General features: G+C 47.8%; 1 protein-coding gene across 1 annotated transcript; it reads right to left on the reverse strand.

Annotated features, from left to right (window-relative positions):
- Positions 1-375: 375 nt before the first annotated feature.
- On the reverse strand, positions 376-19,165 carry LOC129709360 (solute carrier family 2, facilitated glucose transporter member 11-like). Its single transcript, XM_055655659.1, has 11 exons — positions 19,097-19,165; positions 16,839-16,999; positions 15,440-15,564; positions 14,427-14,556; positions 12,127-12,275; positions 10,452-10,639; positions 8,960-9,070; positions 7,136-7,237; positions 5,321-5,396; positions 2,897-3,024; positions 376-597 (listed from the first exon to the last, which is right to left on the reverse strand). The coding sequence occupies exons 1-11, from the start codon at positions 19,163-19,165 to the stop codon at positions 376-378; spliced, it is 1,461 nt and encodes a 486-aa protein (XP_055511634.1).
- Positions 19,166-23,985: the final 4,820 nt, after the last annotated feature.

Raw genomic sequence — 23,985 nt, forward strand, 5'->3', positions numbered from 1 at the left:
TACAGACAGCTCCTGTGGTCAGGATCGAACCCGGATCTCTGGCGCTGTGAGGCAGCAACTCTACCGCTGCGCCACCGTGCCACCCCTCTTATAAAATCTATCATATAAAAACCTATGTTAAAAAACATTGATAAATACAACTACACCACATGGTAGCGCGGGCGGGACAGATGGTGGATAGAACTCTTCCCCCATGTGTTGGCCTTGGTTTGCTGTCCACCATTCAACAGAGGAAGCGATCGATACAGTTCTTAACAAAGTGAAGACTCTCGCTGTGTTTGTAGCGGTGGGGGTGTGTGGGTGGGCGGTGTGGGGGGGGGGGGTCAAGTTGCAGCTCAGTTGGGGAAGGTTGTCCACCCTCGCTGGTTCTGGAGATCAGAAGGCGGTGGACATGATGATGTCCACCGTGCTCTGCGGGAGGGCCCCGTTGGGCGGGGCGCGGAGCGTCGCCCTCTGGAAGAACTTCCTCTTCTTGAACTCCTCGCTAATCTCCAGCGGCGTCTTCCCCCTCGTCTCCAGCACGATGAAGTAACCCAGGATGGTGAGCACCAGGCACACGCCACTGAAGATCAGGAAGCAGAGGTAGCCCAGTCCGTCCTGCACCAGGGAGGGACAACGGCAGTCAGTCAGTACAATGGCTCAATCAATGAATCAATCAATGAATGGACACTTCAATGTCCAGATTGTTACGGTTGTTAAGGGCTTGGACACGCTAGAGGCAGGAAACATGTTCCCGATGTTGGGGGAGTCCAGTTCCAGGGGCCACAGTAGAAGAATAATGGGTAAGCCATTTAGAACGGAGACGAGGAAACATTTTTTGTCACAGAGAGTGGTGAGTCTGTGGAATTCTCTGCCTCAGAGGGTGGAGTGGTGGAGGCAGGTGCTTTCAAGAGAGAGCTAGATAGGGCTATTAAAAATAGCGGAGTTAGGGGATATAGGGAGAAGGCAGGAACGGGGTACTGATTGGGGATGATCAGCCAAGATCACATTGAATGGCGGTGCTGGCTCGAAGGGCCGAATGGCCTACTCCTGCACCTATTGTCTATTGTCTATTGTCACGGGCGACAAGTCACGGTGAGATTCGTTGTTTCGTTACCAAGGTATGCGAATAATCGCCACATTAAGGGCGTTGACAAAGTTACCAAGTATCCCACGTCTGATCCCCCTTTATTCTTCCCCCTCCCCCTTGCTCTGGGTCCACCTTTTTTCGTCCCCCCCCGGACCCTCCCCCCTTACGACGGTCCCCCATGTGGGTCTTTCTGTGTTCTCCTCCCCCCCCCCCCCCTCCCTCCCCTCCTACCCCTCCCTGTCCCCCCTCCCCCTCTCTACTCCCAGACATGCCCCCCCATGCCGGGTCCTCCTTTTTGTTCTTCCCCCATCCCCCGTCACGGTGGTCCCTCCATGCTCAGAAGCTCAGAGAGGTCAGTGAGTGAGACTTATACTGATTCCTGGGATGTCAGGACTGTCTTATGAACAAAGACTGGATAGACTTGGTTTATACTCTCTAGAATTTAGGAGATTGAGAGGGGATCTTATAGAAACTTACAAAATTCTTAAGGGGTTGGACAGGCTAGATGCAGGAAGATTGTTCCCGATGTTGGGGAAGTCCAGGACAAGGGGTCACAGCTTAAGGATAAGGGGGAAATCCTTTAAAACCGAGATGAGGAGAACTTTTTTCACACAGAGAGTGGTGAATCTCTGGAACTCTCTGCCACAGAGGGTAGTTGAGGCCAGTTCATTGGCTATATTTAAGAGGGAGTTAGATGTGGCCCTTGTGGCCAAGGGGATCAGGGGGTATGGAGAGAAGGCAGGTACGGGATACTGAGTTGGATGATCAGCCATGATCATATTAAATGGCGGTGCAGGCTCGAAGGGCCGAATGGCCTACTCCTGCACCTAATTTCTATGTTTCTATGTTTCTATATACAGTAACCGAGTGGGATTAGAAAAGGTTCAAGAAGGAACAGCAGATGCTGGAAAATTGAAGGTAAATTAAGAAAAGGTCAAGTGCAGCACATGGAGAGACTGGGAGGGGGGGGGGGGGGGGGGGGGGGGGGGGTGGCCTGAGTTCCTTCGGCTCCATAGATGCTGCCAACAGGAGTTTCTCCAGCACCTTGTCCCACATTAAGATGTCCCAGTGTGCAGCACAGGTCCCACCTGCCTGGGGAGGGCCCATACCCCTCTAAACCTGTCCTATCCATGTACCTGTCACTGAGTGATACAGCGTGGGAAACAGGCCCTTCAGCCCACCTTGCAGCGCGACCAACATGACCCATCTACACTAGTCCCACCTGCCTGCGTTTGGCCCATACCCCTCTAAACCTGTCCTATCCATGTACCTGTCTTATTGTTTCTTAAACGCTGCGATAGTCCCTGCTCAACCACCTCCTCTGGCAGCTCGATCCATTCACCCAACAAAGTTTCCCTTCAGATTCTTATTAAATCCCCCCCCCCCCCCCCCCCCCCCCCCTCACCTTAAACCTATGCCCTCTGGTCCTCGATTCCCCTACTCTGGGCAAGAGACTCTGTGCTGTCTACCCGATCTATTTCTCTCGTGATTTTGTACACCTCTTTAAGATCGCCTCATCCTCCTGCGCTCCAAGGAATGGAGACCCAGCCTGCTCATCCTCTAACTTTAGCTCAGACCCTCGAGTCCCAGCAACATCCTCGTAAATGTTCTCTGTCAGTGAAGTGAGAGGAGAGTCAGTGAGTGGGTGGGTCTGGACTCCCCTGGTCCTGGACTCTCCCACACGAGTGGAAACATCCTCTCCACATCAAACGCCATGGAGGGTTATATACAGTCAGGCCAAACTCAAGTAGGGGCAGAGAGAGCAAAGGAGGAAGATGCAGTATATAGTTCTCAGCTGTTCCACGGACCGGCAACAAGGATACTTACCACCATGAAGGAGAAAAGCATGCCGAGGAGGAAGAGCCCAAACCAGTTGAGGAAGCCGTTGATGACAAAGCCAGCGGGCCGGTCGGACTGGAGGAATATTTCCGAAGGTAATATGACAGCTACTCCCCCTGGAAAAACAGCCTCTCTTTTATTAGTATAGAACGGCAGAGTCGCGCAGCTGAGAGAGCCCCTTCCCTGCTGAGCCAGAGACCCGGGTTCGATCCTGACCTCGGCTACTGTCTGTGTGGAGTTTGCACGTTCTCTCTGTGGCCACCTCGGTTTCCTCCGGGTGCTCCGGTTTCACAAGAACCTTTCCTATCCTTGTACATCCTTGTCTTTCAAATGCGGTGATACCTCCTGCCTCAACTACCTCCTGGCAGCTCATCCCATACACCAATCACCCTCCGAGTGAAAACATTTACCCTCTCCTTCCCATTATATCTTTCTCTTCTCACCACAAACCTCCGTCTTTTAAATGCTCCTTTTGTCTCGCATGGCCTTTGCACGTTCTCCCTGTGGCCATGTTCACAAGTTCACAAGTTATTGGAGTAGAATTAGGCCATTCAGCCCATCGAGTCTACTCTGCCATTCAATCATGGCTGATTCATGCCTGATAATCCCATTTTCCTGCCTTCTCCCCTGAACCCTTGACACCCGTTCTGATCAAGAACTTGTCAATCTCTGCCTTAAAAATATCCACTGACTTGGCCTCCACAACCCAATGTGGCAATGAGTTCCACAGATTAACTACCCTCTGACCAAAGAAGTTCCTCCTCACCTCCTTTCTAAAAGAGTGCTCTTCTAACTAAAAGAGTTTCCTCCCACATCCCAAAGACGTGCTGGTTTGTAGGTTAATTTGCCACTGTAAAATAAGTAGGGAGTGGATGAGAAAGTGGGATAACATGGAACTAGTGCGTTGGTCAGCGCGGACTCGGTGGGCCGAAGGGCCTGTTTCCCTTTAGTCTCTTTCCATTCAATTTGATTCAAGGGATAAAAAAGCTGGCCTGACACGGTCAAAAATAAAATCATACAATTTGATGAAAGCTCCTTTTAAATTTCCATTTGGAAAGGAGAAATAAGGAAGGATGTTCTTTCTGCATGAACCGCGGCAGAGTGCAGGAAGAGAGCAACTGGAGGACTGAACCTCAACCTCAACAGCCCAATCCGAGCCAGTAGAGCTACTGTCCGAGTTGAACCAAGGATTCAGATTCCAGATAAGGGCTCTCTCTGTCAACTCTGTAGCCTCGATGAGACCCCACAGGAAAGTAAATATGGTTTAAGTTGCACGGTAGACAAAAGTGCTGGAGAAACTCAGCGGGTGAGGCAGCATCTATGAGCGAAGAAAATAGGCAACGTTTCAGGCCGAAACCCTTCTGTAGCTCTTCTGCAGACTTATCAGACTGATAAGTTGCACCATCTTTTTACTGATTTTATTTGGCCTCTGAAAAGTGTGAAGGGAGTTAAAAAAGTGGGATAAATAGAGCTAGTGTGAACGGGTGATCGATGGCTAGTGTTGACCCAATAACAATCTTATTTATATAGCACATTTTTAGTCAACTTGCATTGACCCCAAAGTGCTTCACATAATTACATTACATTTACACACAGGCAAAGGTGGGTGAAGTGTCTTGCCCCAAGGACACAACGACAGTATGCACTCCAAGCGGGATTCGAACCGGCTACCTTCCGGTCGCCAGCCGAACACTTAGCCCATTGCGCCATCTGCCGTCCCTGTTTCCATGCTGTATCTTTCAACGATTCAGTTAATGGTTTGGGAGAACCTAACTCCTTTCTTAATAGGCTTGGATAGAGTGAATGCAGAGAGGATGGTTACACTAGTGGGAGAGTCTAGGACCAGCCCCAGAGCCCCAGAATAAGAGGACATACTTTTAGTAAGGAGATGAGGAGGAATCTCTTTAGGTAGAGGGAGGAATTCTTTGCCACAGAAGGCTAAGGAGGCCAAGTCAGTGGATATTTTTTAAGGCAGAGATAGATAGATTCTTGATTAGTGCTGGTGTCAGAGGTCATGGGGAGAAGGCAGGAGAATGGGATTGAGAGAGAAAGGTGGATCAGCCATATGGTGGATCAGCCATCAATAATGAATGGCGGAGTAGACTTGATGGGCCGAACTTTTTACTAAAGTTTCTAAATTCGGAACTTGAACTTGCAAACTTAATCAGACCACCAATTATTCTTGATCCTGACACAATAGGCTTCTCTTCTGAAAGCAGATCCACTTTTAAGTAAAATAAGTAACGCATAATCTACCGTATGTTACGCAACTAAGAATGGATTTCTACCCTCAAAGTGTCAATGTGCCTTTGATCGTGGCCGTCATGTATGTCAATATTCGGCGCTGCAAATTGGAGGTTGTGCTTCAGGAGTGGGTTGGAAGAGGAAGAGTCAGTGTCCATCCCAGCTTACCTGGGCCAAGTCCATAGCTGAGGACATAAGCGAAGATGATGATCAGGTTGCAGTAGGGCATCCAGCTGACGAGATGCTGCAGAGGGGAGACAGGATTAGCATCCAAATGGGTGAAAAGGCACATCTACCCCCCTCCTACCCTTGCTCGACCTCATTCACCCCATCGCTCCAAACACTGGAGATCCCAGAGAAAAGTGTGCACCCCCCCCCCTAAAATTTCTATGATCCTAAAAGAGTCATATAGCAAGAAAACTGATCTTTGGCCCACTGAAAGATCATCGGGTACTCTTTTATAATAAACCTAATTTAATCAATTTTAATCTCCTCACATTCCCCTCAATCCCTCAAAATTCTACTTGCCACTGTATTTATATATAGGAATCAAGGAAAGAGCATTCACAGTGTACACACACACACACACACACACACACACACATGTATATACACACACACACACACATATATATATATACACACACACACATATATATATACACACACACATATATATACACACACACATATATATATATATATATATATATATACATATGCATAATTGTCTGTTTTATCTTGTTTTTTTGTGCTAAATTGTATGTATGCACTGAGTACGAGCAGCTTTCAGTTTCACTGTACATGTATAGTGACAATAAATGGCATATATATATATATATATATATATGCCATTTATAATATAATATAATAAATGAGAAAAAAGTTCAGTATATATATATATATATATATATAAATACTGAACTTTTTTCTCATTTATTATATTGTTTACAGTGTACTATGTTTACATATTCTGTAGTGCTGCTGCAAGTAAGAATTTAATTGTTCTGTCTGGGTCATATAACAATTAAACACTCTTGAATCTTAACTCATGAACTATTTATCCCCCATTTTTTTTTTTAAATTCCACCTTCTATACCCACAGACATCCTGGGCTCCTTGCACTAGTTACCGTTACCATTCATCATTACTTGTTGGCCCTGAATGGTTAGCACGCAACTAAACCTGTTCGCTGTACCTCGGTACACGTGACAATAAACTAAACTGAACTGAATGCTCACCGTTTCACTTTTGATTGACCCCCTCTTGTTAGACACTAACATACCGACAAATGACAGTTCTCAGTCCAAAGATAGACACAAAGAGCTGGAGTAACTCGGCGGGCCAGGCAGCGCTTCTGAAGAGAAGGAATGGGTGACATTTCGGGTCGAGACCCTTCTTCACTTCTCAGTCCATATTTGGCAGGTGCTGGTTCTGATATTGAAGTCCACCAGTCCAGGACTTGAATTTCCAAACCATCCTCATCTCTTTTTCACCTTTTGCCTTGAGGTTTACCCCCTACACTCAATCATTAGATCCTTCTTCAATATGCAAAACCCAAGACGATCTTAGCTCCTTATAAGTCCCTATAATGTAACTCTTAGGCCATCAGTGGATATTTTTAAGGCAGAGATAGATAGATTCTTGATTAGTACAGGTGTCAGAGGTTATGGGGAGAAGGCAGGAGAATGGGGTTAGGAGGGAGAGATAGATCAGCCATGATTGAATGGCGGAGTAGACTTGATGGGCCGAAAAGCCTAAATCTACTCCTATCACCTATGACCTTACGACCTTATGACCTCCATAAAATAAAATGTTAATTTAATCTTTATTTCTACTCTCTACTTTAATAAAAGAGCTGTCTTTTTGCTCTTTTATTAAAGTTCACAGTTCACAAACGTGAATAATTATGAATGCCAGTTGAAGGGATCAGTCTATACATGGGTGTCTCCTTGTCTCTGGGCCCCACAGGAGGTTGCTTACCTGCAGTGAAAAGGTAATGGTCAAAAGTCCCGTCCACAGACTCATGAACCCCAATCCTCCGCAGAGAAGAGTTTTTCTTCCTGTTCGTTCAACGAAGAATCCCTGTGTAATAAGATTTACAGAATAAAGCACTGAGCGTCAGTGAGAATCTGCTTTTGGTTGCCTTAGTCCTACGGCTTGGGGAGATGTTCAGTGTTCAGTCGAGGAAGGACCTTATTGCTATTGAGGGAGTGCAGCGTAGGTTCACCAGGTTAATTCCCGGGATAGCGGGACTGACTGATGATGAACGAATGGGTCGACTGGGCTTGTATTCACTGGAATTTAGAAGGATGAGAGGGAAATCTTATAGAAACATATAACATTCTTAAGGGATTGGACAGGATAGATGCAGGAAAAATTTTCTCGATGTTGGGGAAGTCCAGGACCATGCGTCACAGTTTAAGAATAAGGGGGAAGGCCATTTAGGACTGAGATAAGGAAAAACATTTTCACCCAGAGAGTTGTGAATCTTTGGAATTCTCTACCACAGAAGGCAGTGGAGGCCAATTCACTGGATGTATTCAAGAGAAAGTTAGATATAGCTCTTAGGGCTAATGGAATCAAGGGATAGGGGGAGAAAGCAGGAATGCAGTGCTGATTTTGGATGATTAGCCGTGATCATATTGAATGATGGCGATAGCTCGAAGGGCCGAATGGCCTACTCCTGCACCTATTTTCAATGTTTCTATGTTCATAAATGGCTTGTGTTAAAAGAATTGTTCCTTAATCTTGTGGAGCTTTGAAGGTGTTTTTAGTTTAGTTTAGTTTAGAGATACAGTGTGGAAACAGACCCCTAGGCCTACCGAGGCTACACCGACCAGCGATCAGCCCGTACACTAGTTCTATACTGCACTCTAAGGACAATTTACAGAAGCCAATTAACCTGCAAACCTGCACTTCTTTAGAACGAAGGAGAAAACCGGAGCACCTGGAGAAAACCCAGGTGGTTACGGGGAGAACATACAAACTCCGTACAGTCAGCACCCTTAGTCGGGATTGAACCTGGGTCCCCGGTGCTGCAAGGCAGCAACTCTAGCGCTGCGCCACCGTGCCGCCCAACCTTCAAGCTGGGTAGAATGGGCCCATTTTAAAAACAAAATGGATGCTGACAGTACCGTCAGAGTATCACCATGTATTGGGCAACACAAGCATGTGGAACATATGCCCAGGGCCCTCAACACATTGTTTGTACCAGTGCACGTGACAATAAACCTGACGAGGTCCAACTAATTTTGTTTTAGTTTTGGAGACGCAGCGTGGAAACAGGCACTTTGGCCCACCAAGTCCGCGCCTACCAACCATCACCGGCAAGGATCATCACGGGCAAGGTCCGCGCCGACCAACCACCACCGGCAAGGAGTCAGTGGGCCAAAGAGCCTGTTTCCACGCTACATTTCTAAAACAAAAACGAAAAACTAACGAGTTGGACCTCATCAAGTTTATGGTTACTAGTTCTATGTTATCCCAGTTTCACGCCCTACACACTAGCGGCAATTTACAGAAGCCAATTAACCTGCAAGCCTGTGTTTGGGATGTGGGAGGAAACCGGAGCACCCAGAGGAAGCCCATTCGGACACAGGGAGAACGTACAAACTCTGTACAGACAACAACCGAGGTCAGGATGGAACCCGGGTCTCTGGCGCTGTGAGTCAGCAACTCTACCGCTGCGCCACCGTGCCATACTTGAATCCAGCTCCTATAGCTCATAATCATAGACTACAAACTCGTACGAGGTTACTTCTATCCTTCCTCATCACCAGTTATCCAGATCAGCATCGTACGTACACAGATCAGCAATGTAAGTGTTTCAATCAGCCCCGTTCCAATGGATACATACGGTATGGTCGCCTCATGAATTCCTGCTGCATAGAAGATCTCAAAGGCATAGGAATAGATCTGGAAAACAAAAATCATATTAAGATTATTTCGGAAATGTAGCAATTTTATTGAAATTGCTCTTTTAATGGCGCCAGGCCACCCAGCCTTTCAATGGCCAACAGCAACCTATTGTTTTCTCAAGCCATCTCTTTCATTGAAGTATAGACAGCTCAGCTCGTTGAAACTGGTGATAAACTACAAAGATAAGCATCAAAGATAGGCACAAAGTGTTGGGGTAAATCAACTGAAGAAGGGTTCCGACCCGAAATGTCGCCTATCCATTTTCTCCAGAGGGTGGCAAGGTGGCGCAGCAGTAGAGTTGCTGCCTTACAGCGCTGGAGACCCGGGTTTGATCTAGGCTACTGGTGCTGTCTGTACGGAGTTTGTACCTTCTCCCCGTGACCTGCGCGATTTTTCTCCGAGATCTTCGCTCTCCTCCTACACTCCAAAAACGTACAGGTTTGTAGGTTAATTGGCTTGGTATATATGAAAAATTGTCCCTAGTGTGTGGCGGGTGGTGTTAATGTGCGGGGATCGCTGGTCGGCACGGACTCGGTGGGACGAAGGGCCTGTTTCTGTGCTGTATCTCTAAACTAAACTGAGCCGAACTAAAGATGCCCCAGGAGATCTTTGGAGAAAAAGGATGGGTGGGTGACGTTTCGGGCAGGGACCCTTCTTCAGACTGGAAGTTGGGGGTGGGAGTGAATAGTGGGGGGTAGAGCTGGGGGTGAGAAAAGACCAGGTCTGATCAGAGCAGGCAACTGATAACCTCCGGCAGGGTGGGGCCCTGGTGGGGCCATTGGTGGCTTGGGAAGGTGTGAGTGATCTCAAGAGGGATACAGTCTGAAGAAGGGTCCCGACTCGAAACGTCACCAGGGATGCTGCCTGACCCAGGGAGAAACTCCAGCATTTTTTTTGTAAACCAACATCTGCAGTTCCTCATTTCCACAACAAACTCCCCTCACTGTCTACCACTTATTTTGCAGCCCGTCGTGTATTTTTCCTTCTTAATATTCACGATTTTTACTCCCCGACACCTTGACCCAAAGACAAATAAAATACTTTGAAGTGAAAACTCTGCCGTAATGCCTTTTGCTGTAAACATTGAACGAACCATCATCTTTGGCTTTTCCTATCATTTGCAACAGCAAATGATAGGAAAAACAAAAAACAGCAAAAACAAAACAATAATAAACGGAACTGTGCTAATGTGCAACCTATCCTTTTCCCTTCTATTCTGAATACTTGAATTGAATTGATCGAATTGAATACTTTGGACAAGTCACAGTGACATTCTTTGCTTGCATTTAGGTATGCAAATAGTCGCCCATAAAGGGCACTGACAAAGTCACAAATTCCCCCCGCCCACCAGCGTGCCAGATTCCCCCTTTGTTCTTACAGCATTAATGCCACTGAGCTGTATGAAGAACGACATCATCATGTTGATAACGAGTTGGCTTCGTACGGAGGGGTCCCTGCACAGCTCCCACACGCTTCGCGATCGGTTTCCCCTTATCGCCGAGCGCTCCGCCTGCATCTCTTCAAGCTCCTCGGTAAAATCCCGCTTGCCCCACAGTCTCTGGAGCGCTGCGGATGAAACAAATGGAGACAAGGTGGACGTAAGTCTGGCGTGGCGGCACACAGGCATTTGCTTTAGTCAGAGGGCGGTGAATCTGTGGAATTCTTTGCCACAGAATGCTGTGGAGGCCAAGTCAGTGGATATTTTTTAAGGCAGAGATTGATTGATTCTTGATTAGTACGGGTGTCAGAGGTTATGGGGAGAAGGCAGGAGAATGGGGTTGGGAGGGAGAGATAGATCATCCATGCTTGAATGGCGGAATAGACTTGATGGGCCGAATGGCCTAATTCCACTCCCATTCCTTATGACATCCACCGCTGCGGTGTCAGGTTTGTGTGAAGGGAGACAGGGATATATTCTTGCATAGAAACTTCTTCTCACGGAGAATGGTGAATGGTGAACTACTCACATTACATGTTCTTTACCTTTGGCGTCTGTGGTCGACTCATCCTATCATTGTAAAGGCCTATTTCACACTCCCTCTTTCTCCTCTCCCATCAGGTACAAAAGTATGAAAGCTCACGCCTCCAGATGCAGGGACAGTTTTGTCCCAGCTGTTATCAGGCAACACCCCATCACCAACTAGAGAGCGGTCCTGAGCTACCACCAACCTCATTGAAGACTCTCGGACTATCGTTAATCAAACTTTATCTTGCACTAAACGTTATTCCCTTTATCGTGTATCTGTACACTGTGGACCGCTTGATTGTAATCATGTATGGTCTTTTCACTGACTGGATAGCACGCAAGAAAAAAGCTTTTCACTGTACCCGAGTGTTCCTGGAAACCCCATCGCATGCTAACAGTTAATGTTTTCAAGAGAGAGTTAGATTTAGCTCTTGGAACTAATGGAATCAAGGGATATGGGGAGAAAGCAGGAACGGGGTACTGATTTTGGAAGATAATCACTAATGCCAATCTTCCTACAAATAAATCATTGGATACTCAGTCTGCACTAGTAGGTAACAGCAGAGCTGACGTTGCCACTTTTGAATACTATTTAATTTTAGTTTAGTTTAGAGATACAACGTGGAAACAGGCCCTTCGGCCCACTGAGTCCATGCTAACCGGCGATCCCGGCACACTAACGTTATCCTACAAACTAGGGGCAATTTACAATTTTACCAAGCCCATTAACCTACAAACCTGTACGTCTTTGGAGTGTGGGAGGACACCGGAGCATCCGGAAAAAAAAAACCCCACGCAAGTCACTGAGAGAGCATACAAACTCCGTACAGACAGCACCCGTGGTCAGGATCGAACCTGGGTCTCTGGCGCTGTGAGCCAGCAACTGTACCGCTGTACCACCGTGACGCTAGAATCTCACAGCAGCCTGAAACACTGAATCTCAATCAATGCAATGTTACTTCACCCTGCTTGCCACCGACTACCACAAATTCAACTGTAATGCTGAATGGTAGAATCATTTAGCCGTTGATAGGTAGAGTAATGGACTTTACAAGTATGGTTCCGGAGATCAATTGTTGTCACTTGCCATTTGTGCACAAATCCCTGTTTCCTTTGTCAATCAGGAGGTATCTGGGGCTCTCTGGAAACCAGGGCAGGATGACGAGCTGTATAAAGGCAGGTATGGCATTGAAGGCCATCAAGAAAGGCCACACACTTTCACTGCCTAAAATCTCCCTGGAGAAACAAACAGAGCAAACAACACAAGGTTGAGGTATATTTAACCACTCGAATAGTTGATTTTTTTTGCAGACATTTCTATCCACAGAAGATTTTCTTGTACAAGTGAAACCAACATTGGCAAAGACATGAAACGTTAAGCTGTGACAGTACTTACTGAGTGCTGCCCCCAGGCACCCATTTCTTTAGACTTTGAGAATTTAGACTTCAGAGTTGCAGCTTGGAAACAGGCCCTTTGGCCCACCGAGTCCGCGCCGATCAACCCCCCCCCACCGTACATTGCCAGAGCCCCGGGTGCGATCCTGACACGGGTGCTGTCTGTACGGAGCTTGCATGCTCTCACTGTGTGACTCGGTGTTTTTTTTCCGGGTGCTTCGGTTTCCTCCCACACCCCAAAGATGTGCAGCCTTGAACGTTACGTGGCATCAGCAAATTGTAAATTATCCCTAATGTGTAGGTGTTAGTGCCAGTGTGATCGCTGGTCAGCACGGACTCGGTGGGCCGAAGGGCCTGTTACCTGTACCTGTATCTCTAAAGTCCAAAGTCTGTCATCCCCAGTCAGGGTCAGAGGATTTATGCTCCACTGACCACCGCCTCCTTGGCACGGCAGCATCTCAGCCGTCCTTGTATTTAGGAAGGTCGGCTTACTGAGGTGACGTTGTGAGCTCTGAACTTTGTCTCAACATACACATGCAGAGTGGCTTCAAACCTGTGCTGCATTAGAAGCTGAGACTAAATTCTTCAGCTGCTGTGTGACTGCTGGGTCAAGTGTTATTAAGGAGACAACAACCACAACTAGAGAGGTGTCCTGAGCTGGCATCTACCTCATTGGAGACCCTTAGACTACCTTGGATTGGACTTTATTGGCTTTCTCTTGCACAAAACGTTATTCATGTTATTCCCTTCATCATGTATCTGTACACTGTGGACGGCTCGATTGCCATCTTGTGTTGTCTCTCCGCTGACTGGTTAGCACGCAACAAAATGCTTTTCACTGTACCTCAGTACACATGATAATAAACTAAACTAAGCAACTGTGCCAGGCAGGATGGAGTCAGATCACTGAGGGAGAAGGCTGGAGATGATCCCACTAACCGGGAAGATGGTACCTTTCACCTTTCACTGGCTCCCCATGAGCCTGGCACTGAATGCCTTGTTACTGGGCATGGGGCATGGATCTGACCTTCTCCTGAGGGCAAAGGAGCCACCAACCCCGGGGAGTAGGGAGGGAAAATAGACAAGTTGGGACAGTATTCTGACAAAAAAAAAACATCGGTGTCTGGGGATGACAAGTAACTGCAAGCGCTGGTTTACAAAACTGGACACAAAGCGCTGGAGTAACCGGCGTTAAATGCCCAGGAATTCACGCATTGCTCTCAACCACCATTTTGATGTATCACTGTTTAGTTTAGATCCAGGAAGATTGTTCCCGATGTTGGGGAAGTCCAGGACAAGGGGTCACAGTTTAAGGATAGGGGGGAAATCTTTTAGGACCGAGAAGAGAAAAACATTTTTCACACAGAATGGTGAATCTCTGGAATTCTCTGCCACAGATGGTAGTTGAGGCCAGTTCATTGGCTATATTTAAGAGTGAGTTAGATGTGGCCCTTGTGGCTAAATGTATCAGGGGGTATGGAGAGAAGGCAGGTACGGGATACTGAGTTGGATGATCAGCCATGATCATATTGAATGGCGGTGAAGGGCCGAATGGCCTACTCCTGCTGCACCTATTTTCTATGTCTCTATGTTTTTATGCTTAGAGATACAGCATGGAAACAGACCCTTCGGCCCACCGAGTCCAGGTCGGCCATCTGATCACACTGACTCTATGCTATCCCACTTTCTCATCCACTCGCTACAGATTAGCGGCAAAGCACAGCGCCCACTCAACCTACAAACCCGCACATCTTTGTAATGTGGGCGGAAGCCTGAAGCACCAGGAGGAAACCCATCTGGTCACAGAGAAAACGTGCACACTCCACGCAGACAAGCACCCAAGGTCAGGATGGAACCCAGGTCCCTGGCGCTGTGAGGCAGAAACTTCCAGAAGCCCCTTAGTTTGCGAATGAACTTTGCTCCCACCCACACTGTGGATGGCAATGTAATCCCACGCAGCTGAAGGTACTGAAGCAACACAAAGAGACTGACCTGAGTCCAACAATCTGTCCTAAGCATTTACCCAGGGATATGAATATCGCCGTGGTGATGGTCACAAGCCCTCGTAACTTCTTTGGCGAACATTCCATGAGGTACATGCAATGAATGTTCATGCCATTTCCTTCAGGTGGAGAGGAAATAAAACATACATTAAAAATGAACTTCAGGTGCTGGTTTACACCACAAATAGGCACAAAGTGCTGGAGTAACTCAGCGGGTCTGGCAGCATCTCTGGAGAAAATGGATAGGCAACGTTTAGGGTCGGGACCCTCCTCCAGTCTGAAGAAGGATCTTGACCCGAGACGTCACCAACCCATTTTCAAGCTGAAGTAGGGACTCGGCCCGAGACGTCACCTGTCCATTTTCTCCAGGGATGCTGCCCGACCTGTTGAGTTACTCCAGCATTTTGTGTCTATCTTTGGAAATAAAACACTTGTCTTGTCGGCTTGTTGAATTGAACCTGGCATCAGTACTGGCGGCCAGTTGCAGGAGTGTTAGAGCTGTGACTGCCTGTAGCAGAGGCCTAACCTGAATGGAGAGTTGCGATGGTCAGGAATGTAGACACAGGAAAATAAGCGACACTGGAAAGTAAGTGGCCTTGAAGTCATAAGGTCATAAATGAAAGGTATAATTAGGCCATTCAGCCCATCAACCCCTTCCCGGTTTCGGCCCGAAGCGTTGCCTATCTCCTTCACCCCATAGATGCTGCTGCACCCGCTGAGTTTCTCCAGCATTTTTGGTGACTTGCCAGAGGAGGTAGTTGAGGCTGCGACTATCCCAACATTTATGAAACAGGTACGTGGATAGGACAGGTTTGGAGGGATGTGGGCCAAACGTGGGCAGGTGGGACTAGTGTAGCTGGGACATGTTGTCCGGTGTGGGCAAGTTGGGCCGAAGGGTCTTGTTTCCACACTGTATCACTCCACGACTCTACACACATTAACGTTTGCATTAGAAATAGCATGATTCAAAGTCATGCAAAGTGAATGTAATGTGGCCAGTACCTGCATTGACTCCATACAGGAACCTGGCCACCAGGATCATCTCAAAAGACCTGGCCATCCTGCTGAAAACCACTATTAAAGCTGCCACTATTGCCACAAGATTGTTGAATACCAGGCAGTTCTTCCTGCAAGGCAATGCATTGGATTTTGAAAGGGTCCATTCAGCAGACTGACTACATCGCACCCCCCCCCCCCCCCCCCCCCCCCTCACATTGACCACAGTGTCACCTCCCATCACAATGTACCATAATGTCATTCTGGATAGGACAGGTTTGGAGGGATATGGACCAAACGCGGGCAGGTGGGACTAGCGTAGCTGGGACATGTTGGCATGTGTGGGCAGGTTGGGCCGAAGGGCCTGTTTCCACACTGTATCAGTCTGTGACTCTAATACCACCTCGGCAGACGTCAATAGAAACGAGTTGAACTGCCGTTGGTCACATCTGCTTTGAACAAGCAGCAGAAAGGAAATATAACTGCAGATGAGAAAATGATAGTCCAGTCCTGTGTTGTTGGAAGAAGGGCTCTACTACTGAGTGAAAGGATCATAATGATGGTAGAATCGGCTCAGCAGCTAATCTCTAACAGTAAGATGCCACGTGTAGGAAGGTACTGCAGATGCTGGCTTACACCAAAGATAGACACTAAATGCTGCAGTAACCCAGCAGGGACAGGCAACAACTCTGGGGAGAAGGAGTGGGTGACGTTTTGAGTCGAGACCCTTCTTCAGACTGAGAGTCGGGGAGAGGGAGTGAGTGCTCTCGGTGGGATGCTGCAGGTGGAGACCCTGCACTGGGTCCGCTGGTAACCTCATGTTGGGTGCAATGTCAGAGTGGTGTTCTCACACTGGGTGGGTGGTTAATGGTGGCGTCTTTGCAACGGGGAGGATGGGGCGGGAGATTGCAAACTTCTCGTGGTCCGCCCTGTTTCGACGAATGCAATCAACCCGGCGTGCACAATCAAATAAGATCCAAATAGAACAAGTTGTCCACCAACTTTAGGCTGTGCACGCCGTACGCAAGAAGAAGAATGGGTGGGATGGTAATGATGGCGTCTTTGCAATGGGTGGGATGTTTTGTTTAGTTTAGTTTAGAGATACAGCTCGGAAACAGGCCCTTCAGCCCACCGAGTCTGCGACAACCAGCGATTCCCGCACACTAACACTATCCAACACACACTAGGGACAATTTTCCATTTACACCAAGCCAATTAACCTGCAAACCTGTACGCCTTCCGAGTGTGAATGGAAACCGAAGATCTCGGATAAAACCCACGCAGGTCACGGGGCGAATGTGCAGGCAGCACCTGTCGAACCCGGGTCCCTGGCGCTGTAAGGCAGCAGCTCTACCGCTGGTAACAGCAAGCAATGGTTGCAAAGCCTGATCGCCTCTGATCTTACCTTCCGTATCTAACAGCCAGGTGTCCAGCGATCAACGCTCCAAACACAGCTCCGACTGGGTAGACAGATACAATGACCGTCCACAGCACCTTTATTGCCTGCCCTTCCATCGCTGTCCCATGACGCTCCAGCCAAGTCTCGTTGATAAAATACTTAATGTACTGGAATTGGAAAGGATTGATTATGAAAAATCAATGTCGGTTTTTCTTTTTTTACCCGTTCACTGGCAACTTTTTTTTTCACTATTGGTCACCCTGTGCCGAGTATTTTGTAGAGCAAGGACGACTTGACTTAGCCAAAACTAAACCAAAATGAGTATACTCAGGGGTGGCACTGAACAGGTTAAATCAAAATATACTTTATTTGGAATAAAAAATATATAGAATCATAGAGTGATAGATACAGTGTGGAAACAGGCCTTTCGGCCCAACTTGCCCACACCGACCAAGACTAGTCCCACCTTGGTCCATATCTCTCTAACCTGTCCTATCCATGTACCTGTCTAATTGTTTCTTAAACGATGGGATAGTCCCACCCTCAACTACCTCCTCGGCCCAACTTGCTCACACCGGCCAACACTAGTCCCGCCTTGGTCCACATCCCTCTAAACCTGTCCTATCCATGTACCTGATTAACTGTTTCTTAAACGATGGGATAGTCCCACCCTCAACTACCTCCTCTGGCAGCTCGTTCCATACACCCACCACCCTTTGTGTAAAAAGGGTACCCCACAAGTTCCTGTTAAATCTCTCCCCCCCCTCACCTTAAATCTATGTCAACTGGCTCCTGATTCCCCCACTCTGGGCAAGAGACTCTGTTCTACCTGATCTATTCTCATCTTTCCACTCCGAACAAGCAAGTCATCCCTTAATCTAATGGGTTTGACAATAAAGGGAGGATTAGACCTGAATCTAAGGCCACTTCACCAACAAGTTAATGCCAATGCCATTAATATCATTTTCTTGCTCCCACTCATATAAAGGTACGGGGCTACTCACAATAGATGGTGCGTTAATGAGAGACATATTGAGTCCATGCTGAAATGTTCCTCCCATTCCCGTGACAACAATCAACAGCAGAAGAACCTTCAGATGGAACTGTAAGTGGATAAAGCATTATCATTCACAAACATAGTCAATACTGGAATTAGAGTTGACATTCGGTAAGACAGATTTGGTCGCTGAACGATAATGAGTTAATATGATCTCAAATTGCCGCATTGTCGACCACATTGCTATTAGAACACCCTACATAACATAGGAAAGACACAAAATGCTGGAGTAACTCGGTGGCACAGTTGGCACGGTGGTGCAGCGGTAGAGTTGCTTCCTTACAGCGCCAGAGAGCCGGGTTCGATCCTGACGTGCTGTCTGCATGGAGTTTGTACGTTCCCCACGTGACCTGCGTAGTTTTTCTCCAGGATCTCCGGTTTCCTCCCACACTCCAAAGACGTACAGGTTTGTAAGTTAATTGGATCGGTTCTAAGTGTAAAATGCCCCTACTCGAGAAAACTGGGGTAAGTTTCCACATTGTGCTGTAACTGTTGTGGAACAGATTGATGAGAAACACAGTTAGTTTTGGAGTGTAATGTTACAAACAAACCCACTCCCAAACCAAATACTTCAGAGACAAGCTCCAAGGCAACCCTGTGATGGCCAGTGTTACTCACGGCCAGGGAATTCATATAATTTTGGTTTTGTTTAGTTTCTCCCCCGTTAGGTTGCAACCTTGTCGTGGTCGGGAGCTTGTGTGTCTCAGCGACCCCTAGAGCTACGCCAGCGGGAGATTCGTCTCCTGTTAGGGTCTCCCATGCTGGACAGGTCAAAGGGTAGAGGCCAAACAAAGAGCGATCCACTGGTCCTCCAGGTTGGAGGTTGAACACAGGGCTAACAACCCTGGATTTAAGAGAGAGAGAGAGAGATAGAGCTCTAGGGGCTAGTGGAGTCAAGGGATATGGGGAGAAGGCAGGCATGGGTTATTGATAGGGGACGATCAGCCATGATCACAATGAATGGCGGTGCTGGTTCAAAGGGCTGAATGGTCTCCTCCTGCACCTATTTTCTATGTCTATGTCTATGTCTATCCTCTGCCATTCCCTTTGCAGTGTATCTCCCATTCACACTTAGGGTTGCCAACTTAATTCACTTCTAAATAAGGGACAAACGGTCAAAATAAGGGACAAATTCCAAACGGCAATTTGTTGACCGACTGGGCCGTGGCTGGGTGAATGATGAGTTGGCCCTGGCGCCAGACTTTGCGCCTGACGTCATGCAGCCGGGGCCAAAGCTCCTCAGATAGCCCGCCGACTGGGCTTTGTGTTCAGTCATGCGCATAGTCCGGTGCCCCGTCCAACTCATGAACCGATGATCGGCCATGAGGTGGTGGTGTCGGTCCGAAGGTCGGGCAGCTGGCTGGGTGCCGATTGACGGGGCCACAGGCGAGGCGCTGCTGCTGCACTCCATGGGCTGCACTACGCCGGGACGGGTGAGGTGGGGCCAGACTCTGCGCTCCAACCCGACAGTCCCCTCGACCCGAGTAGCAGCAGTCAAATACGGGACAAGTGCGGTCCCGTATGAGATAAATGAATTTTGCCCACTATACGGGATGTCCCGGCTAATACGGGGCAGTTGGCAACCGTATTCACACTCCCTCAGCAACTCCCTCACCGAATGCAGAGAGCAAAGCATTGGCAGGATCACTGGCAGTGGCCTGGAACAATGCACAGGCTAAAAGGAAGAGAATGATCTGTGTAGGAAGGAACTACAGATGCTGGTTTAAACTGAAGATAGACACAAAATGCTGGAGTATCTCAGTGGGACAGGCAGCATCTCTAGAGAGAAGGAATGGGTGACGTTTCGGGTCGAGACCCTTCTCCGGACTGAAGAAGGATCTCGACCCGAAACATCACCCGTTCCTTCTCTCCAGAGATGCTGCCTGTCCTGCTGAGTTACTCCAGCATTTTGTGTCTATCTCAGGATGTGAATGATGGCGACTTACAGTAGTACAAGCAATCCAAGTACCCGTGAGGCTGCAGAAGGTCTGATCACAGATTCAGGCAGCATGAAACAGGTCCTTCAGCCCAACTTGTCCATGCCGACCAAGATGCCTCAAACAGAAAGATGGCCGGGCGAGGCGAGGAGAGCGATGTTAGTTCATGAGAACTGCTCCAGTACATCAGGCCGACCAGACATTGGACTTTGAATAACGGCACCAAAAACATGGCGGAGTCCACACGAGTAATTAATCCAAAAATAATTTCACTGTGCAGTCGCACATGTGAAAAAATAAAGCACCGTTTAACTGTTGAATTATTACGTTAGTTCCATTAACCTGCACTAGGCCCAAACACCTCTAAACCTTTCCTATACATTGACAGTGAGCAGTGCTCAATGAAGCAGATGTTGTAACATATTGTTCCATTGAGGAGCATTATGTGAGTGGGCCCCTTTTGGCACATGGCAGTTAAACTCCGTGGTGGCAAACTCTTCCATAGTCTACAGTCCTTCCATGTGGTATTTTTAAAGCAGGAAGAGCTAGGTTCTTGATTAGTAAGGTGTCAGAGGTTATGGGGAGAAGGCAGGAGAATCAGCTTCAACTTAGTTTATTGTCACAGTGAAAAGCTTTTTGTTGCGTGGTTGTCGGTCAGCAGAAAGGTAATACGTAAGTACAATCAATCCATTTACAGTATCGATACATGATAAGGGAATAACGTTTAGTGAAAGGTAAAGCCAGCAAAGTCAGGCCAAGGGTAGTCTGAGGGATATCAAAGAGGTAGATAGTAGTTCAGGAGTTGTGGTGGGATGATTCAGTTGCCTGATAACAGCTGGGAAGAAACTGTCCCTGAATCTGGAGCTGTGCGTTTTCACACTTCTATACCTTATGCCCGATGGGAGAGGGGAGAAGAGGGAGTGGCCGGGGTGTGACTCGCATCGATTATGTTGCTGGCCTTGCCGAGGCAGCGTGAGGTATAAATGGAGTCAATGGAAGGGAGGGTGGTTTGAGTGATGGGCTGGGCTGCGTCCACAATTCGCTGTAATTTCTTACGGTCCTGGGTGGAGAATGGGGATTGGGAGGGAAAGGTAGATCAGCCATGATTGAATGGCGGAGTAGACTCGATGGGCCGAATGGCCTAATTCTGCTCCTAATGAACATGAACTGCCAATTCATCTCACTGGCCCGTGTTGAATGATACACAACCAGACGGACATGTTTAATTAATTAATGTCATTATTTTGGAGGAAGATGGTGACTGCAAGGTGAGTGCTGATAATTTGGCAGATTTAATGTCCACTTTCATAGGTAACTATCAAATACTCAGCTGAGTGGGAGGGTGCAATGGAACAAACCCTCAGGACAGGCATCCATGGGAAGAGCAATCACCTGAGCAGTGAACTGGCCTTCAATACAACAACAGATGGATTAAAGATGATATAATCTCTCTGTGTGACTTAATACTTATCAGGAAGTCTTGAACACAGTTGCATAGTGAAGGGTCCAGTTTACAAGGTCACAATACAACCTTGTCCTTTTGACATATCTAAACAATTAGGATTAAAGTTAATTATTTTCCTTCTACCATTAACCATGTGGGAAGCAAGCAGAAGCCTCCGGTGCAAGTGGCGCAAACCGGGCGATGCTGACGTCAGAAGCTGGACCACAGTGACTGACTGACGTAGACAATTCTGCAACCACCGTCACTGACCGACCGGAAAGACGTGACCGGACACGAGGAAGAAGAAGATTAACTTTGTCTGTTTCCTTGCACCAAACATTTCCTAACGTTGAACGTAGAACAGTACAGTACAGGGCGGCACAGCGGTAGAGTTGCTGCCTCACAGCGCCAAAGACCCGGGTTCGATCCTGACCACGGGCGCTGTCGGTTTTGCACGTTCTCCCCGTGACCGCGTGCGTGTTCCCCGAGACCATCAGTTTCGTCCCACGCCCCAAACACGTGCGGGTTGGTAGGTTAATTGGCTTGGGTAGGGTATAAATGTAAATTGTCCCCAGTGTGTGTCGGGTGGTGCTAGTATGCGGGGGTCACTGGTCAGTGCCGACCCGATGGGCCGAAGGGCCTGTTTCTGTGCTGTGTTTCTACAACTAAATATAAAACACAGGAACGGGCCCTTCTGCCCACAATGTTTGTGCCGAACATGATGCTAGGTGGAACTGATCTTATATGCCTGCACATGATCCATATCCCTCTATTCCTTGTTTATTTGCTTGGGTAGGTTATACCCCAGCAGTATTAACATTGACTTCTCTAATTTCAGGTAGCCCTTGCTCTCTCTCTCTCTCTCTCTCTCTCCCCCTTCCCAGTTCTCCCACTAGTCCCACTGTCTCCGCTTACTCCCCCTTACCCCTTGTCCTACCCCTGACATCAGTCCGAAGAAGGGTCTCGACCCAAAACGTCACCTATTCCTTCTCTCCATAGATGCTGCCTCACCCGCTGAGTTTCTCCAGCATTTTGTATCTTCCCTCTATTCCTTGCTCCATTCCTGAACCTCTCTAAAAGCCTCTTAAACGCCACTATCGTGTCTGCCTCCACCACCTCCCCAGGCAATGTTCCAGCGACTCTCTGTGTGAAACACCTGTCCCACACAGACCCATTAGACTGACCCCCTCTCACTTACCCACTACACCCTCTAGTGTTGGGCATTCCCACCCTGGGATAGAGTTCTTAGTTTCATAGTCCCAGCAATTTGAGCTTATTTATTTCAGGGGCAAGACTGATATATCTTTATGAGCATCCAATAGATGATTCAAAATATAATTTAAAAAAAAACATTGGTATTTACATGGCACTTTTACATCCCAAAGAAATCCAAAGTGTTGTCGAGAAATCCACTGTAACTCGGGACAAACAAGCAACTTATGAATAACTCCTGCAACAAAGTACATGTCAAGAGGCAAGACATGATCAAATCATCTACGTCCACTACCAATTTACCAGCAACTGGTGGTCCCCCCCCCCCTCTAATCTGGTGAAAATTTGGTATCTGGTACATATGACAATAAAACACTCTTGACTTGAGCTAGCACCTCATTTAACCTTGGGCAATCAAAGATAAATTCAGCAACAGGGGGAACAATATTCTGCTCACAGCCTCGAGTGTCACAACTTAAAGGGGGCATCAATCATTTTCAAGTTAGTTGCTGATTGATTCGCACCGGCTGATAATGTAATTGTAAGTGTCTGATGCTTTCTACTACATTGAAAGTTGCTGGAGTCTGCAGGAGGTGTGCCAGGTGTTAAAGACTTTGGCCTCAGTCAAGGTTTCTGCACAAACAAATTGCCACCAGAAATGAGTGCGCAGCGGTGGAGTTACTGCCTCCCAGCGCCAGAGACACTGGTTCGATCCTGACCTTGGATGCTGTCTGTATGGAGTTTGTACTGTCCTCTGTATATTGTGAATAGTCCCCTGTGTGTACAATAGTGCTACTGTACGGTGTGATCGCTGGTCGGCACGGACTCGGTGGGACGAAGGGCCTGTTTCCACGCTGCATCTCCAAAGTAAAGTAAAAGGGCGGCACGGTGGCGCGATGGTAGATTTGCTGCCTCACAGTGCCAGAGACCCGTGTTCAATCCTGACCGCAGGTGCTGTCCGTACGGAGTTTGCACGTTCTCGCCGTGACACTGTGGGTTTCCCCCGAGCTCTTCGGTGTCATCGCACACTCCACAGACGTACAGGTTTGCTGGTGAATTGGGTTGGTAAAATTGTCAATCGTTAATTTGGTGTGTGTGTGTGTGTAGGATAGTGCAGGGACCGCTGGTCAGACTGGGCTTGGTGGGACTCAGTGGGACAGGTAGCATTTCTGGAGAGAAGGGACGGGTGACGTCCCGCAGAATTACTTCAGCTTTTTGTGTCCATCTTCAGTTTAAACCGGTATCTGCAGTTCCTTCCTGCATATTCCTACCTGAGGAGGTGTGGGCAGCAAATGATGCACAAGCACCTGCTATCACAAGAAAGGTGTTAGAGCATTCCGCTGAAACTACATGTCCACTGGCCGAGAGCTGCCTGCAGGAACTCTGCGATACTGACAGAACAAACAGCAAGATTCATCATCCACCACCGCCCGCAGCCCTCTGGTCTTGCCACCAGATTGAAGCAATGGCCAAGTAAGAACACCAACTCCTCTGCCTTTTTCG

The sequence above is a fragment of the Leucoraja erinacea genome, chromosome 25 (assembly GCF_028641065.1).
Source record: "Leucoraja erinacea ecotype New England chromosome 25, Leri_hhj_1, whole genome shotgun sequence".
NCBI lineage: Eukaryota > Metazoa > Chordata > Chondrichthyes > Rajiformes > Rajidae > Leucoraja > Leucoraja erinaceus.

Bases quoted from the DNA above. Each gene is read 5' to 3' on its own strand.
- LOC129709360 (XM_055655659.1), bottom strand. From the start codon at position 19,165: ATGACTGAACACAAAGCCCAGTCGGCGGGCTATCTGAGGAGCTTTGGC. The intron at 14,557-15,439 runs GTACTGGCCACA...CTCCACCTGAAG, and splicing joins CCTGTATGGAGTCAATGCAG to GAAATGGCATGAACATTCAT. The intron at 10,640-12,126 runs GCAAGTGACAAC...TTTCATCCGCAG, and splicing joins CAGGGATTTGTGCACAAATG to CGCTCCAGAGACTGTGGGGC.